This window comes from Cimex lectularius, unplaced genomic scaffold (assembly GCF_000648675.2).
Source record: "Cimex lectularius strain Harlan isolate CLEC.00 unplaced genomic scaffold, Clec_2.1 scaffold101, whole genome shotgun sequence".
Taxonomy (NCBI): Eukaryota; Metazoa; Arthropoda; class Insecta; order Hemiptera; family Cimicidae; genus Cimex; species Cimex lectularius.
Genome location: NW_019392806.1, coordinates 1,320,456 through 1,344,338, shown reverse-complemented (window position 1 = coordinate 1,344,338; position 23,883 = coordinate 1,320,456). Strand labels below are relative to the sequence as shown.

The 23,883-nt window shown below is 33.1% G+C and overlaps 3 protein-coding genes across 6 annotated transcripts; 2 read left to right on the top strand and 1 right to left on the bottom strand.

Moving 5' to 3' along the window:
* The first annotated feature begins 555 nt into the window (after positions 1-555).
* On the top strand, positions 556-15,998 carry LOC106667707 (death-associated protein kinase 1-like). 4 transcript variants are annotated; one of them, XM_014395823.2, is made up of 22 exons: positions 556-1,080; positions 4,950-5,162; positions 5,225-5,363; positions 5,423-5,625; positions 5,683-5,838; positions 5,950-6,001; positions 8,470-8,586; positions 8,643-8,840; positions 8,899-9,096; positions 9,151-9,305; positions 9,711-9,831; positions 9,901-10,105; positions 10,164-10,279; positions 10,337-10,810; positions 10,884-10,985; positions 11,538-11,726; positions 11,788-11,988; positions 12,063-12,239; positions 12,296-12,520; positions 12,580-12,792; positions 12,851-13,085; positions 15,723-15,998. In XM_014395823.2, the coding sequence occupies exons 1-22, from the start codon at positions 992-994 to the stop codon at positions 15,863-15,865; spliced, it is 3,921 nt and encodes a 1,306-aa protein (XP_014251309.1). In that variant the 5' UTR covers positions 556-991; the 3' UTR covers positions 15,866-15,998. The 4 variants fall into 4 exon arrangements, with proteins under 4 accessions (XP_014251309.1, XP_014251310.1, XP_024083909.1 ...); XM_014395824.2 differs by lacking the exon at positions 10,884-10,985 and having other exon boundaries at positions 564-1,080; positions 15,723-15,865; XM_024228141.1 differs by lacking the exons at positions 556-1,080; positions 4,950-5,162; positions 5,225-5,363; ... (1 more) ...; positions 5,683-5,838; positions 5,950-6,001 and adding an exon at positions 6,298-6,451.
* A 1,519-nt stretch (positions 15,999-17,517) lies between these two features.
* On the bottom strand, positions 17,518-18,028 carry LOC106667709. Its single transcript, XM_014395826.2, has 3 exons — positions 17,921-18,028; positions 17,737-17,863; positions 17,518-17,679 (listed from the first exon to the last, which is right to left on the bottom strand). The coding sequence occupies exons 1-3, from the start codon at positions 17,995-17,997 to the stop codon at positions 17,578-17,580; spliced, it is 306 nt and encodes a 101-aa protein (XP_014251312.1). The 5' UTR covers positions 17,998-18,028; the 3' UTR covers positions 17,518-17,577.
* Positions 17,882-18,802, top strand: LOC106667708. The gene is made up of 3 exons (XM_014395825.1): positions 17,882-18,299; positions 18,356-18,531; positions 18,589-18,802. The coding sequence occupies exons 1-3, from the start codon at positions 18,155-18,157 to the stop codon at positions 18,742-18,744; spliced, it is 477 nt and encodes a 158-aa protein (XP_014251311.1). The 5' UTR covers positions 17,882-18,154; the 3' UTR covers positions 18,745-18,802.
* The last annotated feature ends 5,081 nt before the right edge of the window (positions 18,803-23,883 follow it).

Genomic DNA, 23,883 nt, shown 5'->3' with positions numbered 1-23,883 from the left:
GCTAGAAAATTTAGTTTTTGCCAGATATTAGTAGTTTATGAGACTATCCATGTTTGTGCACAATCAGATTATTCTTGACAATATTGTATAAATAACTCATACAGTAGACATATATTTTTAGTTTGTCAATATTTGGAAATTCGACAATAATCTGATCATCTGCGATCATTGTGGTCAACCTGATTTGATAATTCAGCAATTATAGTGGCAGCAATTTTTTCGATCCTTGATCTTTAATCAGCAGTAATTCAGACAGCAGTTATAATTTGAGATGATTTCAATAAACTAATAGGAAGAAATTTTGTCAGTTGTAGTTTGCTGGTTTGATTTATTTGGACACTTATCAACAATTTCTGGTCCGCATTTTCTCGCTGATTTTCACAGATGCGTTTCTCCATTTTCTTAAAGTTAACAAGCGAGACTATGCGGACCAGTAAATTGCTGAAAGTTGATTATACGACCAAATCCAAAATTTTAGGTGTACATCTCTCTGTTCACACGATATCCAATTTTAATTTTAAACGTTTGCCTGCATAGATTTTTATGCAATGGAACTCATTAACTTATTAGTAATACATTTCGCACTTAAAAATCTACCAGATTTGAATGCGAAAAATCTCGGAAAAAATGTTTTGACAGTTTAAAAAAAAAATCAGTTGAAGCGGTTTTGATGAAATTGAAAGGAAAAGTTCGAAAGCGACACAATTTTCCGAGACAATGTCCGAGGGGTCCACGGTGGTCCGGGTCGTCTCGCTTTGCGTCCATTTGATCCGAGGGAAAATAATTTCTTTTCTGAATTTTCGCACCGCGATCTGAATCACTAAAATTTTCTAGGAATCAATATGAAAACATTGACGTCATTAACAGTTCCTGGGTGTTCCGTTATTTAACAACAGCAACCGTTTATCACTTGGTTATCCTGCTATCCGATCCTGTCGGAGATGAAATCGTAACAAGTACTATCAACAAACAAACTTTCCGGCCGAACTCCATGGTAAAAGAGAACTCAAATTATTTAGAGATGAATTTCAAGAAAGAACCTTTCCTCGACCACTACGACGTTTTCGAAGTAATCGGAAAGTGAGTCTTTGCTTATTAATTGCTTTCTTAATTGTCATCCTGGGCAAAGTCAATTATGATTTTTCAGCAACCCTAAACTGCGTAGGGTCAATTGACCTCTTCCATAAACTGCCCTGCACATACTGAAATTGATAAAACCAAAATCACCTGACTTTCTTCTTGTCATACTTACCTTGTTTGTGCTATTTTGAAACTAACTAAAGTTGAAAATTAAAATATTCTTAGATTCAATTCTTAGATTGTTGAGTATAGAATCAAGAATTTGCGTTTTACTGGGGTATCTCTAGAACTACCCATTATTTTGGATCCCTGAATGTATAATAAATTTATAAATGTCCAAATTTGTATCATAAATATTGAAAATTATAATAATTTTTCTGGTCAGAGTAAATTCCAGCTTTGCAGCAGCCCTAAACTGACTGCCTACGATCAATTGACCTCTTCCATAAATTGCCCTGCAAAATGACAAAACCCAAATCTGACTTTCTTCTTGTCATACTTACCTTGTTTTTGCTATTTTGAAACCACCTCAGGTTGAAAATTAAATTATTCTTGGATCATTTCAATTTTTAGATTGTTGAGTATAAAATCAAGACTTTGTGTTTTATTGGGGTATCTCCAAAATTACCCATTATTTTGGTTTCCTGAATGTATAATCAATTTTTAAAGGTCAATTTATTTATATCATAAATATTGAAAATTATAATAATTTTGCTGGTCAGAGTAAATTCTAGCTTTGCAGCAGCCCTAAACTGACTGCCTATGTTCAATTGACCTCTTCCATAAACTGCCCTGCAAAATGACAAAACCCAAATCTGACTTTCTTCTTGTCATACTTACCTTGTTTTTGCTATTTTGAAACCAACTCAGGTTGAAAATTAAATTATTCTTGGATCATTTCAATTCTTATTGTTGAGAATAAAATGAAGAATTGGTGTTTTACTGGGGTATCTCTGAAATTACCCATTATTTTGGTTTCCTGACTGTATATTGTATAAATGACCATTTATTTGTGGTGTAAATCTGATTGATCCAAAATCGCATCAATTCCTCCATGGAAAAATGTTATAATTCTTTTCTTCTACCCAATTTAAGAAAAAAAAATTGAGCCAATGCTAAACATTTCATTCAGACTAAAAACGACTCTTGGCTCAGGGAGAGACAAGTAATTGGAACTGTCATTTAATTGAAAAACCTTATAGTTTATTGCCCCCTTTGAGATATCTGTTATATGATATATAGAAGAAAGATAGAGATTAAAAAAAATCTTGAAAATTGTACAAGGTCTTGATAATCTTTATAATATCTGACTTTGACCAATCACCTGACTTTCTTCTTGTCATACTTACCTTCTTTGTGCTATTTTGAAACTAACTACAGTTGAAAATTAAAATATACTTAGATTCAATTCTTAGATTGTTGAGTATAAAATCAAGAATTTGTGTTTTACTGGGGTAACTCTAAAATTACCCATTATTTTTGTTTCCTGACTGTATATTGTATGAATGACCATTTATTTGTGGTGAAAATCTGATTGATCCAAAATCGCATCAATTCCTTCATGGAAAAATGTTATAATTCTTTTCTTCTATCCAATTAAAAAAAAAAAAAAAAAAAAAAAAAAAAAAAAAAAAAATTGAGCCAATGCTAAACATTTAATTCAAACTCACGATTTTTCCTTCTTGAAGGTGGGATAATAGGTCATCTCAAAAAAGCAACAACCAGTTTTTCTTTCAATCCACAACGTTTCGGATTTATTTTAATCCTTCCTCAGGTGAGTTAACGCAGTGGTTAAAACAGTTGTCAGTCATTAATATTTTCTAACAGTTTATTTAAAAAAAGAGCCAATTTCAAGTGTTTCAAGCCAAGTTCAAGAGGTCAAAATATTAAAACGTTTGTTCGGAGTCTGAAAGACTTAAATATGTACCAAACTGGCTCTTTTTTAAAATAAACTGTTACAAAATATTAATGACTGACAACCACTGTTTTAACCACTGCGTTAATTCACCTAAGGAAGGATTAAAATAAAAGCTAAACGTTGTGGATTGAAAGAAAAACTGGTTGTTGTTTTTTGAGATGACCTATTATCCCACTTTCGAGAAGGAAAAATCATGTTAAACTGTTGAGTTCGAAATATAAGAAAACATCATTAATTCAATTCAAACTAAAAACGACTCCTGGCTCAGGGGGAGACAAGTAATTGGAACAGTCATTTAATTGTAAACCTTATAGTGTATTGCCCCTTTGAGATATCTGTATATATAGAAGAAAGATAGAGATAAACACTCTTGAAAATTGTACAAGGTCTTGATAATCTTTATAATATCTGACTTTGACCATGGCTATACATTTGAAATGATTTTTTGTATACTTCTAACTAATAAATATGTTATTATCCTCCTTACTCTTACAGTTCGTATGTTATTACTATTAAGACTTTGCTAGATATAATAAATGTATTATTTAACACCAAAGTATACATTTTGAATATAAAATAAGTTTTTTCCCCTCTTTTTTCTAAATAATTGTGGTTTGTCTGGCCTAAGTCAATTTTGGTTTTACAGTAACCATTGACTGTCAGATGTCAATTGATCACCTACATCTACTTTTCTTGTACACACTGATACATTCACAATATCCTGAGTGCTTTTTATGCTCAAATATCCTTTTTGTAGTTTGGTCTTCACCGATCAATTTGATCTGCCTATTCTTCCTAAAGTGGTCAGTCAGATGCGTTCTGGCATTTAGCCATCTTCAATGTGATAGTGTGAAGTGAACTTACATTTTTGTGTGCTAATTTAGAGCATAACGTGGTGTAAATTTAAAATTTTGTTTTATATGTCAATCCTAGTTATTTGGGTGTGAAGAAATTTAATAAATATTTGAATGAGACTAAGTAATCAATTTTCATGTTTATGATGGTTTTCTGTTTATGCATTTTAGTTGAAATGCAAAACACTAAAATGTAAAACAAATATCGGACAGAAGAAATATTAAAATATAGTATATGGTAGGTTAGATGAGGAGTTGATGTCTGAGGGGATCGAAGTCATGATAGCTCAAGTGGTTAGAACAGCGGTGTATTGAGCTGAAGGTCATGGCTTTTAATCCTGCTCGTGACACTAATTTTTCATCTCAGCCAAAAACCTTTGATAAAAAAAATAATGAATTGGAATAATTAATGTGGTCAATTGACTGTATCATTCAATACAGTTATATATTATTCAATGTATTTGTTTAATGGTACCACTAAACAAATTTGTATTAATTTAATAATAATTATTTTTCAATTATAACAATTTTTTTTTTTTCATGGTATGTCATTTGCCAAGGTAAAACAACTTTTCATTAATACATTGTGAGATTTTCTCCTGTGGTCTGTGGGGTGTTGACTCTTGAATCTTATCAATTTGCCTATCCTCACTGGGCTGGACTGTCAGAAGTGGTTTTGTATTTTGCCACCTTTATTGTGTTTTCTTTATTATATTAATAAAAATTAGGTCAGCGCAACCAGTCATTTCCAATTGACAGAATGTTAAATTTTATCAGTAGTGATACGAATCAAATTGACTTGTTTATACTGTAAACCTGATAGCAACATCACCCTTTGTGTTCAAATTGGCGTTATTTTAAATATTACAATCTATGAACTAATTTTTTCATAAAATTTCTGATGTTCTTTTCTTATAATTGCTTTCTTATTCATCATCCAGATCTGAGTCAATTCCAAGATTTTGCAGCAATCCTGCAAAAGTATACTTTAAAAATCAATTTCCCAGATAATATTTTTTAATTGCATACATATTTAACCTCATTTTCTCATTTAGGATTTTTAAAAAGTTTTAACGCATTTTTCCCTTTTCTTTCAGAGGTCATTTTGCTGTAGTTAAGAGGTGTGTAAATAAAGCCACCGGCAGCGAATATGCTGGAAAGTTTATTAGAAAAAAACGGGTCTGTCGTGGTGTACCTCCTGAGGATATCGAGAGGGAAGTGGAGACGCTTTCAAGACTGGAACACCCCGGTATCATTCAGTTCCATGACGTTTATGACACTGGACAGTTTGTTGTGCTCCTCTTTGAACTGTAAGTATTTTTTAAATTATTTTTTATTGAAACATGACATCCTCTAATGTATTTTGTGGCAGAGTGACAGGAGGAGAATTATTTGAATTTATTTCACTAAGAAAAAATTTAACAGAGGAGCAGAGTATTCACATAGTAAGGCAGATTATAGAAGCCGTCAGCCATATGCACTCTTTAAACATAGCCCATTTAGATCTTAAGGTATTTATTCATTAATTAAAACATTATTTATGATAGTCTAGTATTGACAATTATTTCAGCCTGAGAACGTTTTACTTGTTGAAAAAGTCGACCTTCCCACTGTCAAGGTAATTGATTTTGGACTGTCCCTCCGACTCGACACGGTAGTGGAGGTCAAAGCGATGTTCGGCACGCCAGAGTTCATGGCGCCGGAAATTGTCAATTTTGAAAATCTAACTTTGGCCACGGACATGTGGGCCATAGGCGTCATAACTTACATCTTGTAAGTTGATAATTTTAACGTAAAATATGCCCGACTAACTACTTTGCACTCGTTCAGGTTGAGCGGCGGCGCTTCACCTTTTCTCGGTGATACTGTACAGGACACCTACACCAACATATCAAGTGCTACTTTTAAATTTGACAACGATTATTTTGAATCAGTATCCGAGGCTGCAAAGGATTTTATTATTAAATTACTTCAGAAAGATCCAAAGTATGTTTTCACTTATTTATTAAAAGATAAGATTCTTTTCTTTACATTTAATTTATATTTTTTGAATTTGATAAAAAAATTTGCTAATTATTATTAATTAATTAATTTTAGGAAAAGAAACAGTGTGTTTGACTGCCAGAAACACCCATGGTTGCAAAACAAAGTAACTAGTAATGTTATTATTATATATTTTCTTTAACTAATAAAAAGTAATCCATTATCAAATTATTGAGCCGTTCAAAAGGAAATTTGTTAAATTTGCATTCATGGCTTCAATATCTTGTGTGGGTCTTGCATGGCAAAGTGGGCGATGGTGGCTATGGATTTATTGATTTTTTAAGCTTTTCGCTCTTTTTTACCTCTAGTGCCTTACTTACATCTTGTTTGTTCATACCCCCTTTAGACATTGCCTACAGTGAAGCATTTTAAAAAGGTTGTTTTCCTTCGAAAACCGGTAAAATGAAAGAATTCTTGAGAAAGCAAGAAGTGCTATAGAGCCTGAGTGTTGACAGTTTTGTTTTGGAGATTTTCAAGAAGTAAATCAGTAAACGAAAACATGAAATCCACGTATGAAAAGAAAATGGACGAGCAACCAGTATCGTTAGATATGATCGTGAGTTGATGTTTCTTAATATGTAGTAAATAAATTAATTACTAAATCGTAAGTAATTTGTTAATATCACACACTTCCAGCTGATATTTATCACGCCAACAGACTGTCGATAAATAGCTTAAATTATTAAGAAACTGTTTTGATATCAATTTATTAACAGTAGGGTAAAATAGAATATTTTATTAATAAAAAAGAAAAAAAAACTTCGTAACAATTGTAAATCATAACTAGCCCTTCCACTGTGTGAGTCGTAGTGTTGAAAATATCAAAAATTTTACTAGGAAAGATTTTTTTTCTCTAAAGCAATTCTTAAGATAATTATTATTTATCATTTTAATAATATTAATTTTGAAATCAATTGAAGATATAATTTACGACCATGTACAGATGTGAATACACTTCTTCAGTGCTTTCTCAATTGTCTTCTAAGTCTTTCTAGTCTGTACCAAAAAAAAAAAAAAAAAAAAAAAATATGATTGAATATATATGAAATTCTCAAACAAAACAATTAAGTATTGAAATTTGGTCGTTACCGATCATTTTAGTCTGCTTATTATCACTGGGTTTGGTCTGTCAGCACAATTCTCAGATTTGATAACATTCCTGCATGCTCTCTGTATGAAGCCAAAGAATTGCACTCTTCACCAGGTGGGACACATTGAGCAACCTTTCTCTGCATGCCTGACACATACGAAGGCTTTAGCCCAAAAGTGTCAACCTCTTACGGCCTATTCTTAATCGGGTGAGGATGACTCTTCTTTTATGAGTCAGCTCATCAGAGGGCTATCCATCGACAGTGCTCTTGGTATATGAGAGTCCATAGAATTTGATTACATATTTGTATATTCTACATAAAATGACAATAATTGTTGAACTGTGACTGATTGTCTGAGAAAGAAATGCTGCAGAAAAATCCGTAAGATTTTAATTAGTATGTCACTGGTAAGACCACCACTACCGTCCCATCCATGACTTGGTAAAAAAAAATATATAGTTTAGAGATTTTAGCCTTTTGATTAATTTAAAAAAGTATATTTGTAGATAAATTAAGTAGTAAATTAATGCACCCTTTCCAGTATTTTGATCATTGATGGATCTCATTTATGGTCATTCTCTTTATATATAATGATTTTATCACCAATGATCAATATTATAAAACCACAGCATTCTAAATGATCATAAATTTTTAATTTGGCGTTGATTAAATTTTTCTGAATTTGTGATGTTTCTCATTTCTGCATGTTTGCACCTTTGGTATGAAAGAAATTCTCTTGCAGCTTTTTTTTTTTTTATATAATAAAAATATCCTTTTAAAATTTTGTTCTGGCCACCAGTTAGATGAATCAATTTTGCACCCTCGGGGTAAAACTGGATTAAGTCCAAAAATCCAACGTTTCAGGATTGTTTAGACCTTTGTTACAAATTAATTTTTTTTTATATATTTTATTTCCCTTTTTCCTAGTCAACTTTATCCGTTGTGTAGTCTATCAGGCCTAAATACACTTGACTATGCACTTATATTGTTTTACCAAAATTTGACTTATTCAGTTTTCTACTGAGAGTGCAGAATTATAAAAAGCTTTTTCACTGTAATCATACGTTTTAAGAAAAATCGATGTCTTCCTTTCTTTTCCCTTTTAGTAACACCTCAACACCAATGCCTACGTTGAGGATACTTAAATTTGTTTTCTATAAGCACATATATTTTGTTATAACCAGATGTTAAAACATTGAAATGTATGAATAAAATAAAACAAATTGTCTTTACAGAATTAAATATAATTTGACAAGACATTTTTATTTTATGTTTATATTCATCACCAATAAGAAAACAAAGGTTTACATTATTTTCCTGGACGTCTGGTTGCAGCAGCCATGGAAGTAGGCTCTAAACTGTTTTATTTGTAAATAAATTTTTAAGTTGTAGTTATGTGATGGTTTATTCTTTAGCCTTCTTGAAATTCTTTTTTCTTCAAATCATACTCTTTACAAAATTGTTCTTAAATTAATGTTTTTAGGTAACTGAAATATTCACACCCCCTATTTCATTATTAAGTGCCATTAACGAGGGCAATCTGAACGAGTTTGAGGATATATTGAACTCCGGAAACATCGACGTCAATCAAACAAATAAAGTCAGTGATTTTTAAATCTCGACGTTATGGGTTTTAATGAATAATTTCTTTGTTAGAATGGGGCGACAGGTCTACATCTTGCTGCCGCTACGGGCCAGACAGAAATGGCCAGACTTCTACTCATGTGCGGTGCGAATGTTTCAATCTCAGACTGGCAGGGTGACACCCCTTTGATCCATGCTTCACGCCATGCCAGTACAGATATTCTAGGCATGCTTATTAAAGCAGGAGCCTGTATTTCTGTACAAAACCATGTAAATAATTTTATTTAAAAAAACTTTATAGAAAATATATGTTTTTATTTTATAATAGGAAGGTGACACGGCTCTTCATGTAGCAGCAGCCTGGGGGGAGTTGGAAGTCACAAAGATTTTAATAGAAAACGGCGCATTGCTACATATACCAAACCACCTCGGCCAGTTGCCGATTCACATCGCAATTCACAGGAGGCATACAAACGTGGCTTTATTCTTGTTAAACAGCGGTTCAGAATTTGATATTCATGATTGTGTAAGAAAAAATCAATACCATTACTGTCTCGATTGATCAAAAATTTCTTTTCAGGAAGGAAATGCTCCGATTCACTTGGCAGTCCGTGAAGGCTTATTATCTGTTGTCAACGCTTTATGCTCTATGGGCTGCAACATCGATGCAGCTAACAACCAAGGCCTTTGCCCCATTCACATCGCAGCCAGGCTCGGCCATATTGATGTCGTAAGGTAAATATCATTTGTAAAATAAGTCTGTAGCATTTTTCAATAATTCATTTTTCTCTTGTGTTTTGAAGCAATTTTTATTTAAACATTATTGCTTATACACTCTGAAAATTAGTTAAGGTGGTTTTATTTGTCAGTTTTGTCTGAGATCTCGTTTTACAGGGTGTTTTGCTGATTTAATATAGAGGAAAATTGCATTTTCAACATTTAATTTTTTTTTAAATTGCAAAGAGAAAACTGACAATTGCTAGGAAAATTTGTGATGTGTATGGTGCTAAGTTTTTTTTTTTTTTTACCATAATGCATACCATTTATTGTAATGTAAACAAACAAATCTACAAAATAATAACATGACAAAATTAATGTTATTAATGGGCAGAATTTTCTGATGCTTTTATTTAAAATTAGATGCCTGTGTTTAATGGGTTGCAACACAGAAATTAAGAACAGCGATGGCATCAAGGCAGAGATTACAGCCCTTAAATACGGTTTCAATGATATTAGCGATCTTCTCAATAAAATAAAATCAGTGAGTTCATAATTTTGCCTTTTATTGATAATTTTATGCATTAAATAAACGTTTAAATTTTGTTTTTAGAATTATGTCAGAGATGTGTACATTCGTCAGTTGATACCGACAGGACAGCCGTTGCCCCGTTTCAACATCCAAGTTTTCGGCCACTCCGCTGTAGGAAAATCGACCCTGCTTGATACTATGAGAACCGGATATTTCAGCGGTTTCTTTAAAAGGACAAAAACCAATCATTTCAATACCAAATATGCACCTCTTTTAGGGACTTTATGTATGTTTTTATTTATTTTTCTATTTAACAAAAAATCTATATTTAATTTGCTTTTTAGCTCAGCCCAATTCTCCAACTCGAACCCACATAGAGCTGGATTCGACTTCTAGGCAGAATTCTTTAAATTTCGATACTTACAATCATCATTCAACTCATGGAATTGATGTCCAACAAGTATGATTTAGTGTTCAATGTTTTTATAATTTAATGTTACTAATTAATTATTTTCAGGCTTGGATATCTGGTGTGGGTTATGTGACATTGTGGGACTTCTCAGGGCAAGATACATACTTCTGTTTTTATCATCACATGATCACAACTTCAGCTAGCCATGCCGTTATAGTCTTAGTGTTTAGTTTAAACGATTCCCCGACCATCCAGTACAAACAGTGTTCTTTCTGGTTGTCTTTCCTGCAGGCCAGGATCCCGCCGACAGAGCCCATTGGGAGCTGCGGGAAGACCAATAATATGCCAAAAATTATACTAGTCGCAACCCACGCCGATGTCGTAAGAGCGCCAAAATTAACGAATGGAGATTTCAACAGCCCTCAGGCACAAGATTTGACGAAAAGACTAAGAGCAGAATTTTCATCGCATTTTGATATTCACCCGACTCCGATTGTTGTCGATGCGCATATTCCAAATTCTTACGGTGTCAAATTATTAAAGAGTACACTTTCAGAGCTGAAAACGTCAATGTGGCAGGTGTGTTTTTAATACTTTCACCCGATTTTAATTCTAATTTTTTTTTTATATTGTTACCAAAAAAATTGTTAAGGGATTGCCTAATAAACAAGGAAGTAGTTCTCAAGCGTCTTCAATATTTGGTCGAAAGGGCTACAACCTCCTTTTGGAAACTCCACTTCAAGAAACCGGGCAGTTAAGTCCTGAGTTTTGTACAAATCACTCTTTCCACACAAAGAACCGTTTGTTTATTTGTCCTCCACACCGGCACCTAGAAAACGATGGAAAGAACTTCACCCGCTCACACTCTGGACCCCACAACTTCACAGAAGATTGTTGCATTTGTGAAAAAGTTTGGAACACCCTCTCCCACAGAAAGACATTTTTTGCATCCAAAACTATCAATTAAGCATTGAAGAGAAATCCGTTGAAATGTTCTGCACCCCATTTCCTTCACTATGAATTTTATTTATTTCTAATTGATTTTTATCATATAATTAAAGCTAAAATGGCAAAATTATCTTGCCACTAACCAAATATATAAGAAAAAAAATTATAAGGTAACCCCTGTCCTCCGTCCAGCAGATGTACTGTATGAAGTTAATCGCACAAAGTTCATGTCCAAAGAATCAAATGTTTGTGTTTCCTGTGAAGTTTATGTTGTTTTTTAATTAAAACAAATACAGTGAATGTTTTGTTAAATGGTGGATAGAATATTTTAATAATTTTTTTTAATTTTAAATAACAGGGGCTAAGATCAATGAATGGGTTCACTGAAGCCATAGTCTCTTGGCTTCCGATGCTTAGGAAGTCTGCCGAATCTATACCTGTTATGACCTGGGAGGCATTTATAGCCGAAGCGAGGAATCAGGTCAATCCATTGGCGAGCAACGATCACTTTAGCATCCTTTTCTCGCACTTGGAACAAATGGGAGAAGTCAGTTGTCGATCTCGAATGCTTTAACACTTTATTTCGTGCATCTTTTATTTGATTACAGGTTATAATCGTGGGAGATTTGATTATCTTAAGCCCGAGCTGGTTGTGCGGCCAGGTATTAGGCCAAATCCTCTCGATCGATTTTATAACGCACGCTCGAATCACCGGCTGCTATACCGTCGAAGATTTTCAAGTTGCTTTTCCCGAAGCTGATTCAATGGCGATGCTGGAAGTTTTGGAAGCATTACAACTATGTATTCAGGTAGTCTAAATATTTTGATTAAAAAAATTAAAGGATAAATCAATTGAATAAATAATGTTTATAATTATAATTAGTGTGATAATGATGGGGAGTTGGAATACGAGTTTCCATGTTATAATCTAGTAGAAAGGATAGAAGGATTGTGGGAATGCTCGGATTGTAGATACAAAGATGGGGCTTACGGCGGGGTGAGGCTTAAAACACCTGAGAACACTACACACCTAATACACTGTATTTTTCCTCGTCTTCAGGTAATTACAATTTTTTTTAAAACCGAAAACAAACTTTTATCATTGTAAAATTGAAGGTTGAGCTGAGAAAAACAGTTTTGTGTTATTACGACTGGCAAAGTGATTTATACCAATGGATGGGGGGTTCAAAACTTTGCTTCGGCGCAATCGAGAGTATTATAACGTTTGAAACTGAACCAGATTCAGGCGATGAGTGTATTGAGATTAAAGTGAGAGGGCCGGCCGGATCTGGGAAAAATTGCTTTTTATTTATGGAAGAACTTTTAGGAATTATTGACATGGTTAGTTTATTTTTTAAGTCGCTAAGGAATTCTTTATTAATAATTTGTATTTTTTTAAGGTGCTACTGGATATTGTGCCTGGTCTTCTTATGGAGAAGCATACATTAAGTGCATACGATTTACGAACTCACGCATCTCCTGTGTATTGCTACGCCCCTGACGTACTCATGAAAGCATCACTCGAAAGTAAAGGATTTGAGACGATGGTGACCAACCCTCTTGCAAACACGTCCGAGACGATTCTCGAACTGATATCGTTCGGAATGGAAGAGGTATGGAAAAATTGTAAAAGATTCGCTTTTCCAATCGAAAATTATTCCAAATTTGCAGGAGGTGCAGAAACTCGTTTGCAACGCTTATGAAATAAACGTGGACATGTTAAGCACTCTGTGCATGCAACAGGTCTGTGCAATGTTGGATCCTCCAGACCCTCATGGGAGGGACTGGTGCCTCCTCGCTGTCCAGTTGGGCCTTACGAACAAATTATCAGTGATCGAAAATACATCTCACAGTAGGACGGCGTCAACACTCCATCAGCTTGCGTGCCAAGTAGACAATAGCATAGGTAAAAAAATAAATAAATAAAATAATAATAAAAAAAAAAAAAAAAAACGCATTGACATAGCACTCATCTTTGCAAGTAAAGGTCCTGGGTTGAATTCAGTGGCCCTGCATTTAAGCCCGACAACTTACAAATGGATTTTTTTTTTTTTTTTCAAAAACACCGGCACTCCAAGGTTTCATATAATCTTCCAGTTCAAATACCGTCATTTATTAAAAAAAAAGAAAATAAATAAATAAAAACTCATTAAATTCACTAATTTCATGGTCCGCTTGACCAATTAATAATATATTACAATTAAGGTTTTTAGTTGAGATAAAAAAGTCAATGGCACGAGCGGGATTCGAACCCAAGATCTTCGGCTAGATACACCGCTGCTCTACCACTTGAGCTATCGTGACCTCGATCCATTCGGACACTGACTTCCCATCTCAACCCCACCTTTTGTATTTTCCCTCCTTTTTGCCATTTTTCAAATTTCAAAATGGGAAGTTAGTGTCTGAGTGGATCGAGGTCACGATAGCTCAAGTAGTAGAGCAGCGGCGTATCTAGCCGAAGATCTTGGGTTCGAATCCCGCTCGTGCCATTGACTTTTTTATCTCAACCCACCACCTTTTTTGTATTTTCCCTCCTTTTTGCCATTTTTCAAATGTCGTGTAATCGGATTGGATTCTTGACGGCAAATGAAATGGCCATGGAGAGCTTTAGTGTGTAGGTCACGATAGCTCAAGTGGTAGAGCTGCGGCGTATCAAGCCGAAGATCGTGGGTTCGAATCCCGCTCGTACCTTAATTAATTGTAATAAATAAAAACATAAAAAATAATTTACAAAAATAAATAAAAAATAAATATAAAAAATAGTTAAGATATTTTAACTCCTCAAACAATTCTGCCTAAGTGAAAATTTTCTTCTACAATTAAATATTAATTTTAACTCTTTAATGTGTTTTTTTAAAGTTTCAATCAAGTTTAATCAACGTTTTAATTGCCAATAAAGTTTGATCCAGGCTATCAAGCAAAGTTTTTCAAGTCTTGAGTCATTCCTTTCGAGTAGCAAGCAATGCTAGTAGCATCTTTCACACATAAGCATTACTTCCTTTGGAATCACGGACTTATACATTCCCCCAATTTAAAAAAAAATTATTGGATCGTTTTTGGGAAAAACTTTGCTTATGGACACGACCCCTCAGGATTCGCTTTAGTGAGGCCTTAAGGAGGGCTGGACTGGCACTGGGGACAATGCTTTGGCTGGGCGACTGGTCCCCGCCCGCTTATTGCTGTGAATTCACGTTGCCTGCAATTCTTCGCCCCACATCATTTTGCTGTTCACAGGTCAGATCTTTCCTTTCGTGAAATTTGAATTGTTTGTTTTCTTAATTGTTAACTACAGTGAAAAACAAAAAAACAAAAAAGATGAGCGGGCGAAGAGAAAACAAACAATTTCATATTCCGGCGGTGTACTCATAAATTGTAACTTCGATTACAAATCAAGATAAAAAAAAAAACGCATTTGTCCACTCTCAAATACCAAGACCTTTTTTTTTTTTTGTCTCCATAGATATTTGAACAAATAAACAAAATTAAAAAATGAATAATATAATATGAATAATAAAATCCACTGTTCGAATGTGGCCTTCCTCATCTAGAGTTAGAAGAAAAGAAGAAGCGATCCTAACTAGGCTGAGAATCGGCACTTGAGCCACCGAGGGATACTTGATGGCTCGTCAGCCACCACCGATCTGTCATTTATGCAATGAGACTGTGACTATAAAACATATGCTTATATCATGTTACCTATATGACAGTATCAGAAATAAGTACGCTTTACCAAATACACTACCTGAACTTTTAGGGGATGATCAAGATACACTTACAAAGCTGTTTCACTTTTTAAATGAAGCTAATGTACTCAACAAAATATAAACGAGCAATGTGTAACATGGGACTCCTTGTGGCTGGGCGCGGGTCATGGGGTTGGGCATGCTGGGGGGTTGTTGTGTGGGTGCGCCCTTCTGGTGTGTGCTGGTTCCTTGATCTTCTTCCCGCAGGGAAAAAAAAAATTCTCTCCAGCATAAACACAAGGCATGCTGCATGCGATTTGGCACGCTCTCGAGGTGATTCAGACCAAGGAGGGCTCAGCCTTCCTTGAATGTACCGACTCGCTAAGTACTGTCTGGAATATACAAGACAGGTTCTCTGTGCACCCTCTTGTCGTGATCTTGTTAGAGAAATACACTAAGCTGGAGGGCCTTTGAAAACGGCGGTTGTTGCCTGGGTTCCCAGACACATCGGCCTGGAGGGTAATGAACATGTATATAACTTCTCAATATAAATATACAAATCCCAGGCTCTGAATATGATCTAAATTAAGATCAAAATATTGGCACAATAAAGAAAATGTTTTTCTAAACCTATATACATTACACAAGACCGCATCTCACGATCTCCAAATAATCATTAATTAACTGTTCCTAAATACTACATCCTTAGTATATAACTTTTCAATATAAATATACATTTGGGGGTGTCGGTGGCCGCAGTGGTCCCGGGTTCGAATCTTTACTTACAAATGGGCTTTTTTTTCACAAACCCTCGTGTTTACATAACGTCATAGTTAAAATACCTTCGTTTCTTGTTGCAGGTTTTCTCATAAATAAACTAAAAGGGTTGGGAAGAGAAGACGTTGCCAAATTTCTAATGAAATATGCCCCTCTTTACAAGGTGAACGGCGAGGAGATTCAGGTGCAAGCGCAGCAGTTGGCCGACAATTCGAGGAATCTTTAATCTGTATTTAATGACCCTAAGGGCAATCTTAACTTAGTCGGTCTTCATCCTATAGACTATATTTGTACATTATATCATTTGTTATCCTTTTTATAAGATTTGCCATATCAAAAAATATTTATTTTATTAGTTGTATTTTGATTTGTGACTCAGTGATATTACACATTAAGAAGACATATGTTGAATATAGCTCAGACCGAAATATTTGGGACCATCGTTTTAATAAATTTTTGAAATTAAATTTTTTTTTTGAAGATATGGAATATTTTAAACGATTCAAAGCAGAATTGATTATAAATGTGTAAACATTTCATGTTATGTTATAATTGTCAAGGCTGTAACAATGGACATATCTTTAACAGTGTGAACTATTTATTGCTTTCTCTATTATTTATTTTATTATTCACATCTGTTTAGAATATAAGTCTGATTAGTGTTCAAACTCAGTGTGCAAAATGTGTAAATAATCATTGTCATTGAAAGTTTGTTCGTATGCGTGTACATGTGTATTTTTGTGACAGCTTAAAGATATGCGATGTGCAGTATATTTTTTTTTACAAGATTTTGTGCTTGTGTCGCTGATGACAGGAAATCAAAAGATTCCCCGATATGGTTTTGGTATACAAAGCAAGGGGATTCATAATTAGACTGAACAGTTTACATCCACACTTTGAATATAAGCAAATAGAATAATCAATGTATAAATGAAATGTTTCAATGATTTCAATGAAACAAGTACCTGATGAGGTTGCGTGTTTAAATTATTTATTGTATAACGTAATAAATGTGAATCATAAAAATTTGAATATCAAATACAAATTTTAAAATGTGGCCTAAAGTATTGATTCATTTTATCAATCAACCGGATGGGAAATTGAGAAAAAATTGTAACAATAAGTCGAGTGAGATATTTTTCTTAATATGTTCGAACAAAACGTGAATTTTTTGTACACGCATACGTGAGAAAGGGTAAATTGAAAGACAGAAACCCTTCGCAAGTAAGCCATACAATCGAATTTGAAGACTGTACATTATATTCTCATTAAGTTTTTATTATTAAAAATATTTATTTGTTTAATATTTGTTAAGTAACGACGTGTTTGATTGTAAATTAAAAAAAAAAAAAAAAAATAGCGATGAAACAAAACTTAACGCTTGTGATTAAAAACTTTTTCCCTTAAAATTCAGAATTTCATAGAAGGCCTTATAGATAGAAATCGTGTTTTTGAAAAAAAAGCAACTGCTTTTTCACTTGAAATAGTGTAGGCGTGCAAACCTATTAGTGCTTCCGGAACATTCACCATATTGTTTTTCTGCAAAACACAATGTTTGAAATTTAAATCTATTGCCATAAGGTTAGTGCTAAAATTAAAAATTTGTTAATTAAAAAAAAATTAATGTTAAAGCATGTTTAATAAAGAAATAAAATAATGTTTTAGATTTTAATTTTTTTATAAAGCAGAACTGCCCCAGTTTAGAAATAAATGAGCCAAATGATAAAAATGGAAAGAGAAAATTTGTCTTGTTAAAATTTAACAATATGAACAATGTTTTTTTTCTACTTTGTATTGCTGAATAAGAAATATTAAAAAGTACACCCATTTGTTGAAAATTATTAACAAAAGTTATTGAATTATAAGATTAAATGCAAGTTTTAGCTATATACAAATTTTGTTTATTAAACAATCCGAGAGAATTTTCTTTTACAATTTTTAAGGATGAGTTGGTACGAATCCCATCCCAATCCTTAAAAGAGATCCTTGAATTTCCTCTTGATCGTCTTGAATAAGGCGCTTTAAGGCTGCTCTTCTTACCTGATGAAACACATTTAGTAAATAAAAAAATAAAAAAGTTCTAGATGTTTTCTTTACAGCTAAATTTTCGGCCTTAGCCACTTTTGCTTCTTCTCGCAGAGTTAGCAACAAAGGTTTCATCTGGTGGTGTTTAGTCGGGTCATTTTCGATTCTGACATCTTCCATTTCATTAATTCTTCTGACTCTAATATAATAAGAAAAATAAAAATTGTGGAAAAATTTACAAAAAATTACATCTTACATGCTACTACAGAAATCCATTAAACATGGGTTATTTTCGACTGCATATTCCTTTCTGAATCTTTCATTTACGTCCATTTTGTTAAAATGCTAACAGTATAAACTAAACAATAATAAAAATAAAATTTAAAAACCAAAATGACTGATGTATGAACATCTGGTCAATAAGGTGCCTTAGCAACGGTTGTTTACTAGATTTTTATCCGTGTAGTGCTAAATTGGAGATTCTTTCATAATGAACCCTCCTGGGCTATCTTGTCCTCATACATCGAAGACTAGCTCCATGAATATTCTCAGGGACGATAGCAATTATGAAACGGACTATACTACGACGACAAAAGAACACTTTGGGCCTCCAGTTTTTCCAAACGTACCACGAGGTGAGCCGAATACATCCAATCGATTATTCTTATGTAAATAAAATTTAAATTGGCAGCGAGGAGAAGGGAGATTCTCCGTGATTTCTTCATGCGCGAAGTTGCCGAGCAAGTTTTCAACGAAGTCGAAAAAGAGGAGGAATCGTCAATGGCGGCTTGCAAATCTGACTACAAAGATGAGTACACCGTTGAAGGGTTTGTTATAAAAAACCCTTTGGACATGGTGGACACTGAAGTAAGAAACTGATACACAATTGAAATGTGTACGTTTATAAAATTGAATATTTTACAGATGTTTGTTAAGTATCCGCTTTATTCTGACATGGCTCAGACCATTTACTGGAGCAGGCTGGACCGAATAAAAGGCAAGGCAGTCAGCTCAAACCCAATGGCTGCTTTTAGAAAGACGTCTCATTTCGCAAAACAATGGTATGACGAATTGGAATAAACATCTCAAATTAAATACAAATAAAAATACAAATGGTTATTTAATTTAAAATTCTTAACATGTTTCCCATTAATTCACTAAAATAGATTTTTAAAAATAAAATAACAAAAAGGGACTTAACAAAAGATCACAGTTGCTGTATTGAGGATTAAAAATGTTAAAATAAGAAGAAGAACATATGCTTTACAATGAAGCTTCATCAATAAAATCCTAAATCTTTACAGATTTTTCTCATCACCATAAGATCTTTAGTATATTATTTATTTAGAGTTTTTCAAAATGAAATTGAATCATAAATCTGTAATTTGGACATTACCGATCATTTCCGCCTGCCTTTCCACACTGTATTTGTCTATGAGATAAGTTTCTGCATTTCACAATCTTCAGTAGTCTGTGTGATTTCTATGGAGTCAAGTCTGTTTTATAAGGTGGCGGTGTTTGGACAATAAAAATAAATATTTCTGACAAATTCTGCAAGGATAGGATGAGATGATCAAGCTAGATCAGTGCATTGTAAGATTTCTGGTTGAATGAATGCGAGGGGATAAATTTATAATTTTTCTGATCAACCCAGCCCTCTAATTTTCTGATATGTTTTAGTAATTTTTTGTGATCTGTCACAAGATACAATTTCAGTTAATGGCAGTTATGGCAGTAATTACTCTTTATATTAACACCAATACACCTGTGTTTGTTCATCTTGACTAAATATTTATACTTGCTTTTGTCTATAGAAATTGAATTTATATTGTGTATATAATGAGATTTTGTTCATATTCACACTATTTACATGTGTTATATTTAGTTTGTACAACTGCATATTTTTTTATACTGCTTTTAGAATCTAGTTTATTAAAAACATTTCCAATTTGATAACAATCTGGGTTAATAAAGGACGATATTCTTTCCTGCGAGTACAATCTTACTCTAACATGATGATTTCTTTTATCATAAATTTGTAAAAACGATGTTATATATAGTAAAGAGTTAATAAGAAAAAAGTTAATAAGAAAATGAAGCTATAACTTCAAAAATGTACAAAGTCAGCAGGGGTAATTAAGATACCAAAATCAGTAAGACAAAACCATTGGGCAGGTATGTAAGTGTCTTTCAAGTGAAAGCTCATGAAAGTGAGATACACTTCAATCTGAACAGAATGTATCAAATATTGCCAAATACTATCAAGCACCAAAGACTCATGCTAGATAAGATCACTACTAGTTAATTTTTAATTTTATGTTTTATAAATTATGTAAATATTTTGTCATTTTTATGATGTTTATGGTATAACAAAACTTTTATAGCAATATGTTCATTAAGAAAGGAGTGAATAGCTCAAAATCTGCTTAAAGTGACAAGAGGTGACATCTCCACCCTATTTATTCTTTTTCCATTCACTATAATGTTTGCATAACATATAATAATATAAATATGTATTTTATAATTTTTATGATAAGTAGGTTATTTATGACATAAAAAATAATTTTGAAGCAATATATTTTGTTAACGAAAGAGAGAACTAACCAATTATGTGAAAAGTGACTGACCAGAAATGGCAATTTCTGCTCGATTTCTTAGTAAATTATAATGATGCATTTTATAGTTGCTATGATACTTATTCATTAGTTTTTGTGATCCGCTTGACCAATTAATATCATTCAATTAATTAAGGTTTTTAGTTGAGATAAAAGTCAGTGACACGAGCGGGATTCGAGAGGTAGAGCAGCGGCGAATCTAGCTTAAGGTCATGGGTTCGAATCTTGCTCGTGACACTGACTTTTTTATTGCAACTGAAAACCTTAATTAATTGAATGATATTTATGTTAATTTTTGTTATAAATAATTGTATAAAAATGTAGAAACAGTTTAAACGTGGTCATTGTAACATTTATGATGTAACAATTCCGCCCAATCTGTAATTTTCAATTTTTTGAAAAGATTTTAAAGTGTTTATGACATTTATGTAAATAAATTGTAGCTATACAGTTTATTATAGTTAGAAAGAAGAGAGCAATCCAAGTATGCTTAAAAAGACTGACCAGAAGTGGCGATTTTCAGCCTATTTGCTCTTTTTTCCATTATTACTGATATATTTTGTAATTACTATGATATGCTGATTGTAGCCAAATAATGGATCATAACAAAAAATTGTATGAAAACAAGGAATTCATTTAAACTTGATTTTGGTAAACATGCATGAAGTGACAGTTTCACCCCATTTGAAATTTTCAATTTTTATGTAAATATGAATTTTATTATTTTTATAATATGTAGGTTATTTATGACAAACATCATTTTGAAGCAATACAATTAATTAAGAAAAGACAGAACTTCCCAAATATGTAAAAAGTGACTGACCAGAAACAGCAATTTCTGCCCCATTTGTAATTGTAACTTATAATGATACATTTTATAGTCCCTACAATATTTATGTTAAAATAAATAATTGGTTGTAACAGTAAAATTGGATAAAACTTGGAAACAGTTTAAACATAGTTATTGTAATATCAGTGAACTGATAGTTTCATCCCATTTTATAGGAAAAAATTATAGCTATACCGTTCATTCACAAAGGAGAGGACAGTCCAAGTATGCTCAAAGTAACTGACCAAAAGTGGTGATTTTCAGCCTATTTGCTCATTCTTCCATTATTACTGATATAATTTATAATCAGTACTGTGATATTTATGTTGATTGTAGTCAAATATTGGATTGAGATAAACAATTGTATGAAAAAAAGGAAATCATTTAAACTTGATTGTGGTAAACATGCCTGAAGTGGCAGATTCACTCCATTTGAAATTTTCAATTTTTATGTAAATATGAATTTTATAATTTTTATGATATGTAGGTTATTTATGACAAAAATCATTTTGAAGCCATACAATTAATTAAGGAAAGAGAGAACTACCCAAAAATGTAAAAAGTGACTGACTGAAACAGCAATTTCTGCCCTATTTGTAATTTTAACTTATGATACATTTTATAATCACTACGATATTTATGTTATTTTTATAATAAATAATTGGTTGTAACAATAAAATTGGATAAAACTTGGAAGCAGTTTAAACATGGTCATTGTAATATCAGTGAAGTGACAGTTTCATCATTTTATGGTAAAAAATTATAGCTATACCATTCAATAAAGGAGAGGACAGTCCAAGTATGCTCAAATCAACTGACCAGAAGTGGCGATTTTCAGGCTACTTGCTCTTTTTTCCATTATTACTGATATATTTTATAATAAGTACTGTGATATTTATGTTGACTGTAGCCAAATAATGGATTGTAATAAACAATTGTATGAAAACAAGGAAATAATTTAAACTTGATTGTGGTAACCATGCCTGAAGTGACATTTTCACCCCGTTTGTAATTTTCATTTTGTATGTAAATATTTTATCATTTCTATGATTTTTATATTATGTATGGCAAAATAAAACATTTTGTAACAATGCAGTTCATTAACAAAGGAGAGACCGGTTTAAAAGTGCACAAAGTGAATGACCAGAAGTGGCGATTTCCACCTTATTTGATCTTTACCTATTGCAACTGATATTTTTCATAGTTTCTATGATATTTATGTTATTTATAGAATAAATAATTGGGTTTAGCAATAAAATTGGATGAACAATAAGAAACTGTTTAAAATTGACGATAATGTCAGAAGTTACAGTTTCAACACTCCCTAATTTTTTTTTATGTATACATTTTATAATTATTATGATTCCTGTTATTGTATATACAGTGGTAATTTATGATTTGAACAATCCGTTGACAATGAGAAGAACGGTAAAATTTTAGACATAGTTGAATAAAAGTTCAAGTAGGTTAATGGTGACATCAGGTGTTGCAATTTCCCTTATTTGTTTGATTTAAATTTTTATGATTGGTATGGCGTATTTATGTGTGTGTTAAAGCATGCAGGACGGCGCCTGGCCAGCGGTTAGCCGTTCCTTCGCAGGAGACGGCCCAGGGTTTGATTGGAAGCCAGGTGTGGCGGCGGCCACCTGCCCTCCTGGCCACCTGCCACCAGACCATCTTGCTTCTTCTGACGTCAATTTACGCCTTTTCTTCGTTTTATGCCTTTTTTCGAAATCTCCGTCTGAGAAAACGGTGTAAGATCGTGTGGAAACATAACGGGGATAAGGGATTTTCTTCTTCCCTATTGTGTGGGGGAGGAGAGATGACCCGGTTGACACAAGATCGATTGTTCCGGATGTCAGAAAAAACGTCTTAAGCATTGAACTGGGGCAAATACAAGTAAACATATAAAAAACAAAAGAAAACGCAAACGAACAATAAAAAAAACGGACTTACATAAGCAAATTTTATAAAACAAACAACTATCTCGTACAAGAACCAACAATCAAAGCACAAAAGAGCATAAACCAACAAATGGTAGAAAACTATCAAAACACTACAGAAAGACTCTAATAAACTAAAACCGAGGAAACAAAAACAGTTTTCAGTTGAAATATTTATTGTTTTTTGAAATTTTAAATGATACAATAAATAAGCTGGGTGAGTTAAGCCTTTCCTCAGCCTGATGCTAGCAGAAGAGGATTTTCTGTTATCGATCGTATCTTTCAAGGAACTAAAAGTGCCAACTTAGCCCACCATCAGCTTTGATAAGAGGTATCTAAACGGCTAAATGTTCAAACATTTATTGCTCTGCCTGCATTGATGAATGTTGTTATACTATAATAACTGGATATAATAATTCACGGTCACGATAGCTCAAGTGGAAGAGGAGCGGCGTATTGAGCCGAAGGTCGTGGGTTCGAATCCAGCTCGTGACACTGACTTTTTATCTCAACCAATACCTTACATTAAGATTAATTAATTGAAAGATGTTTTTTAGTCAGTCGGACCACGAAATCTAATGGATTTTAAAAACACTTATCACGAGTATTTTTTAATGTGTGGTGATTCCACATCCTACATGTATTTGTTAAATTTAAACAATGTTTATTCAGAAATCGTGAGATGCGGTCTGGTGTGATGTAGGTTTCAGAAAAACATTTTCTTTATCGTGCCAACGTTCGATCTTTATTGAGATCATCTTCAGGGCTCAAAGTGTTTGTCTTCTGTGTATTATGCTATTCTTGCGTGTCGTGTTGAGAGTGCCCACTCTGA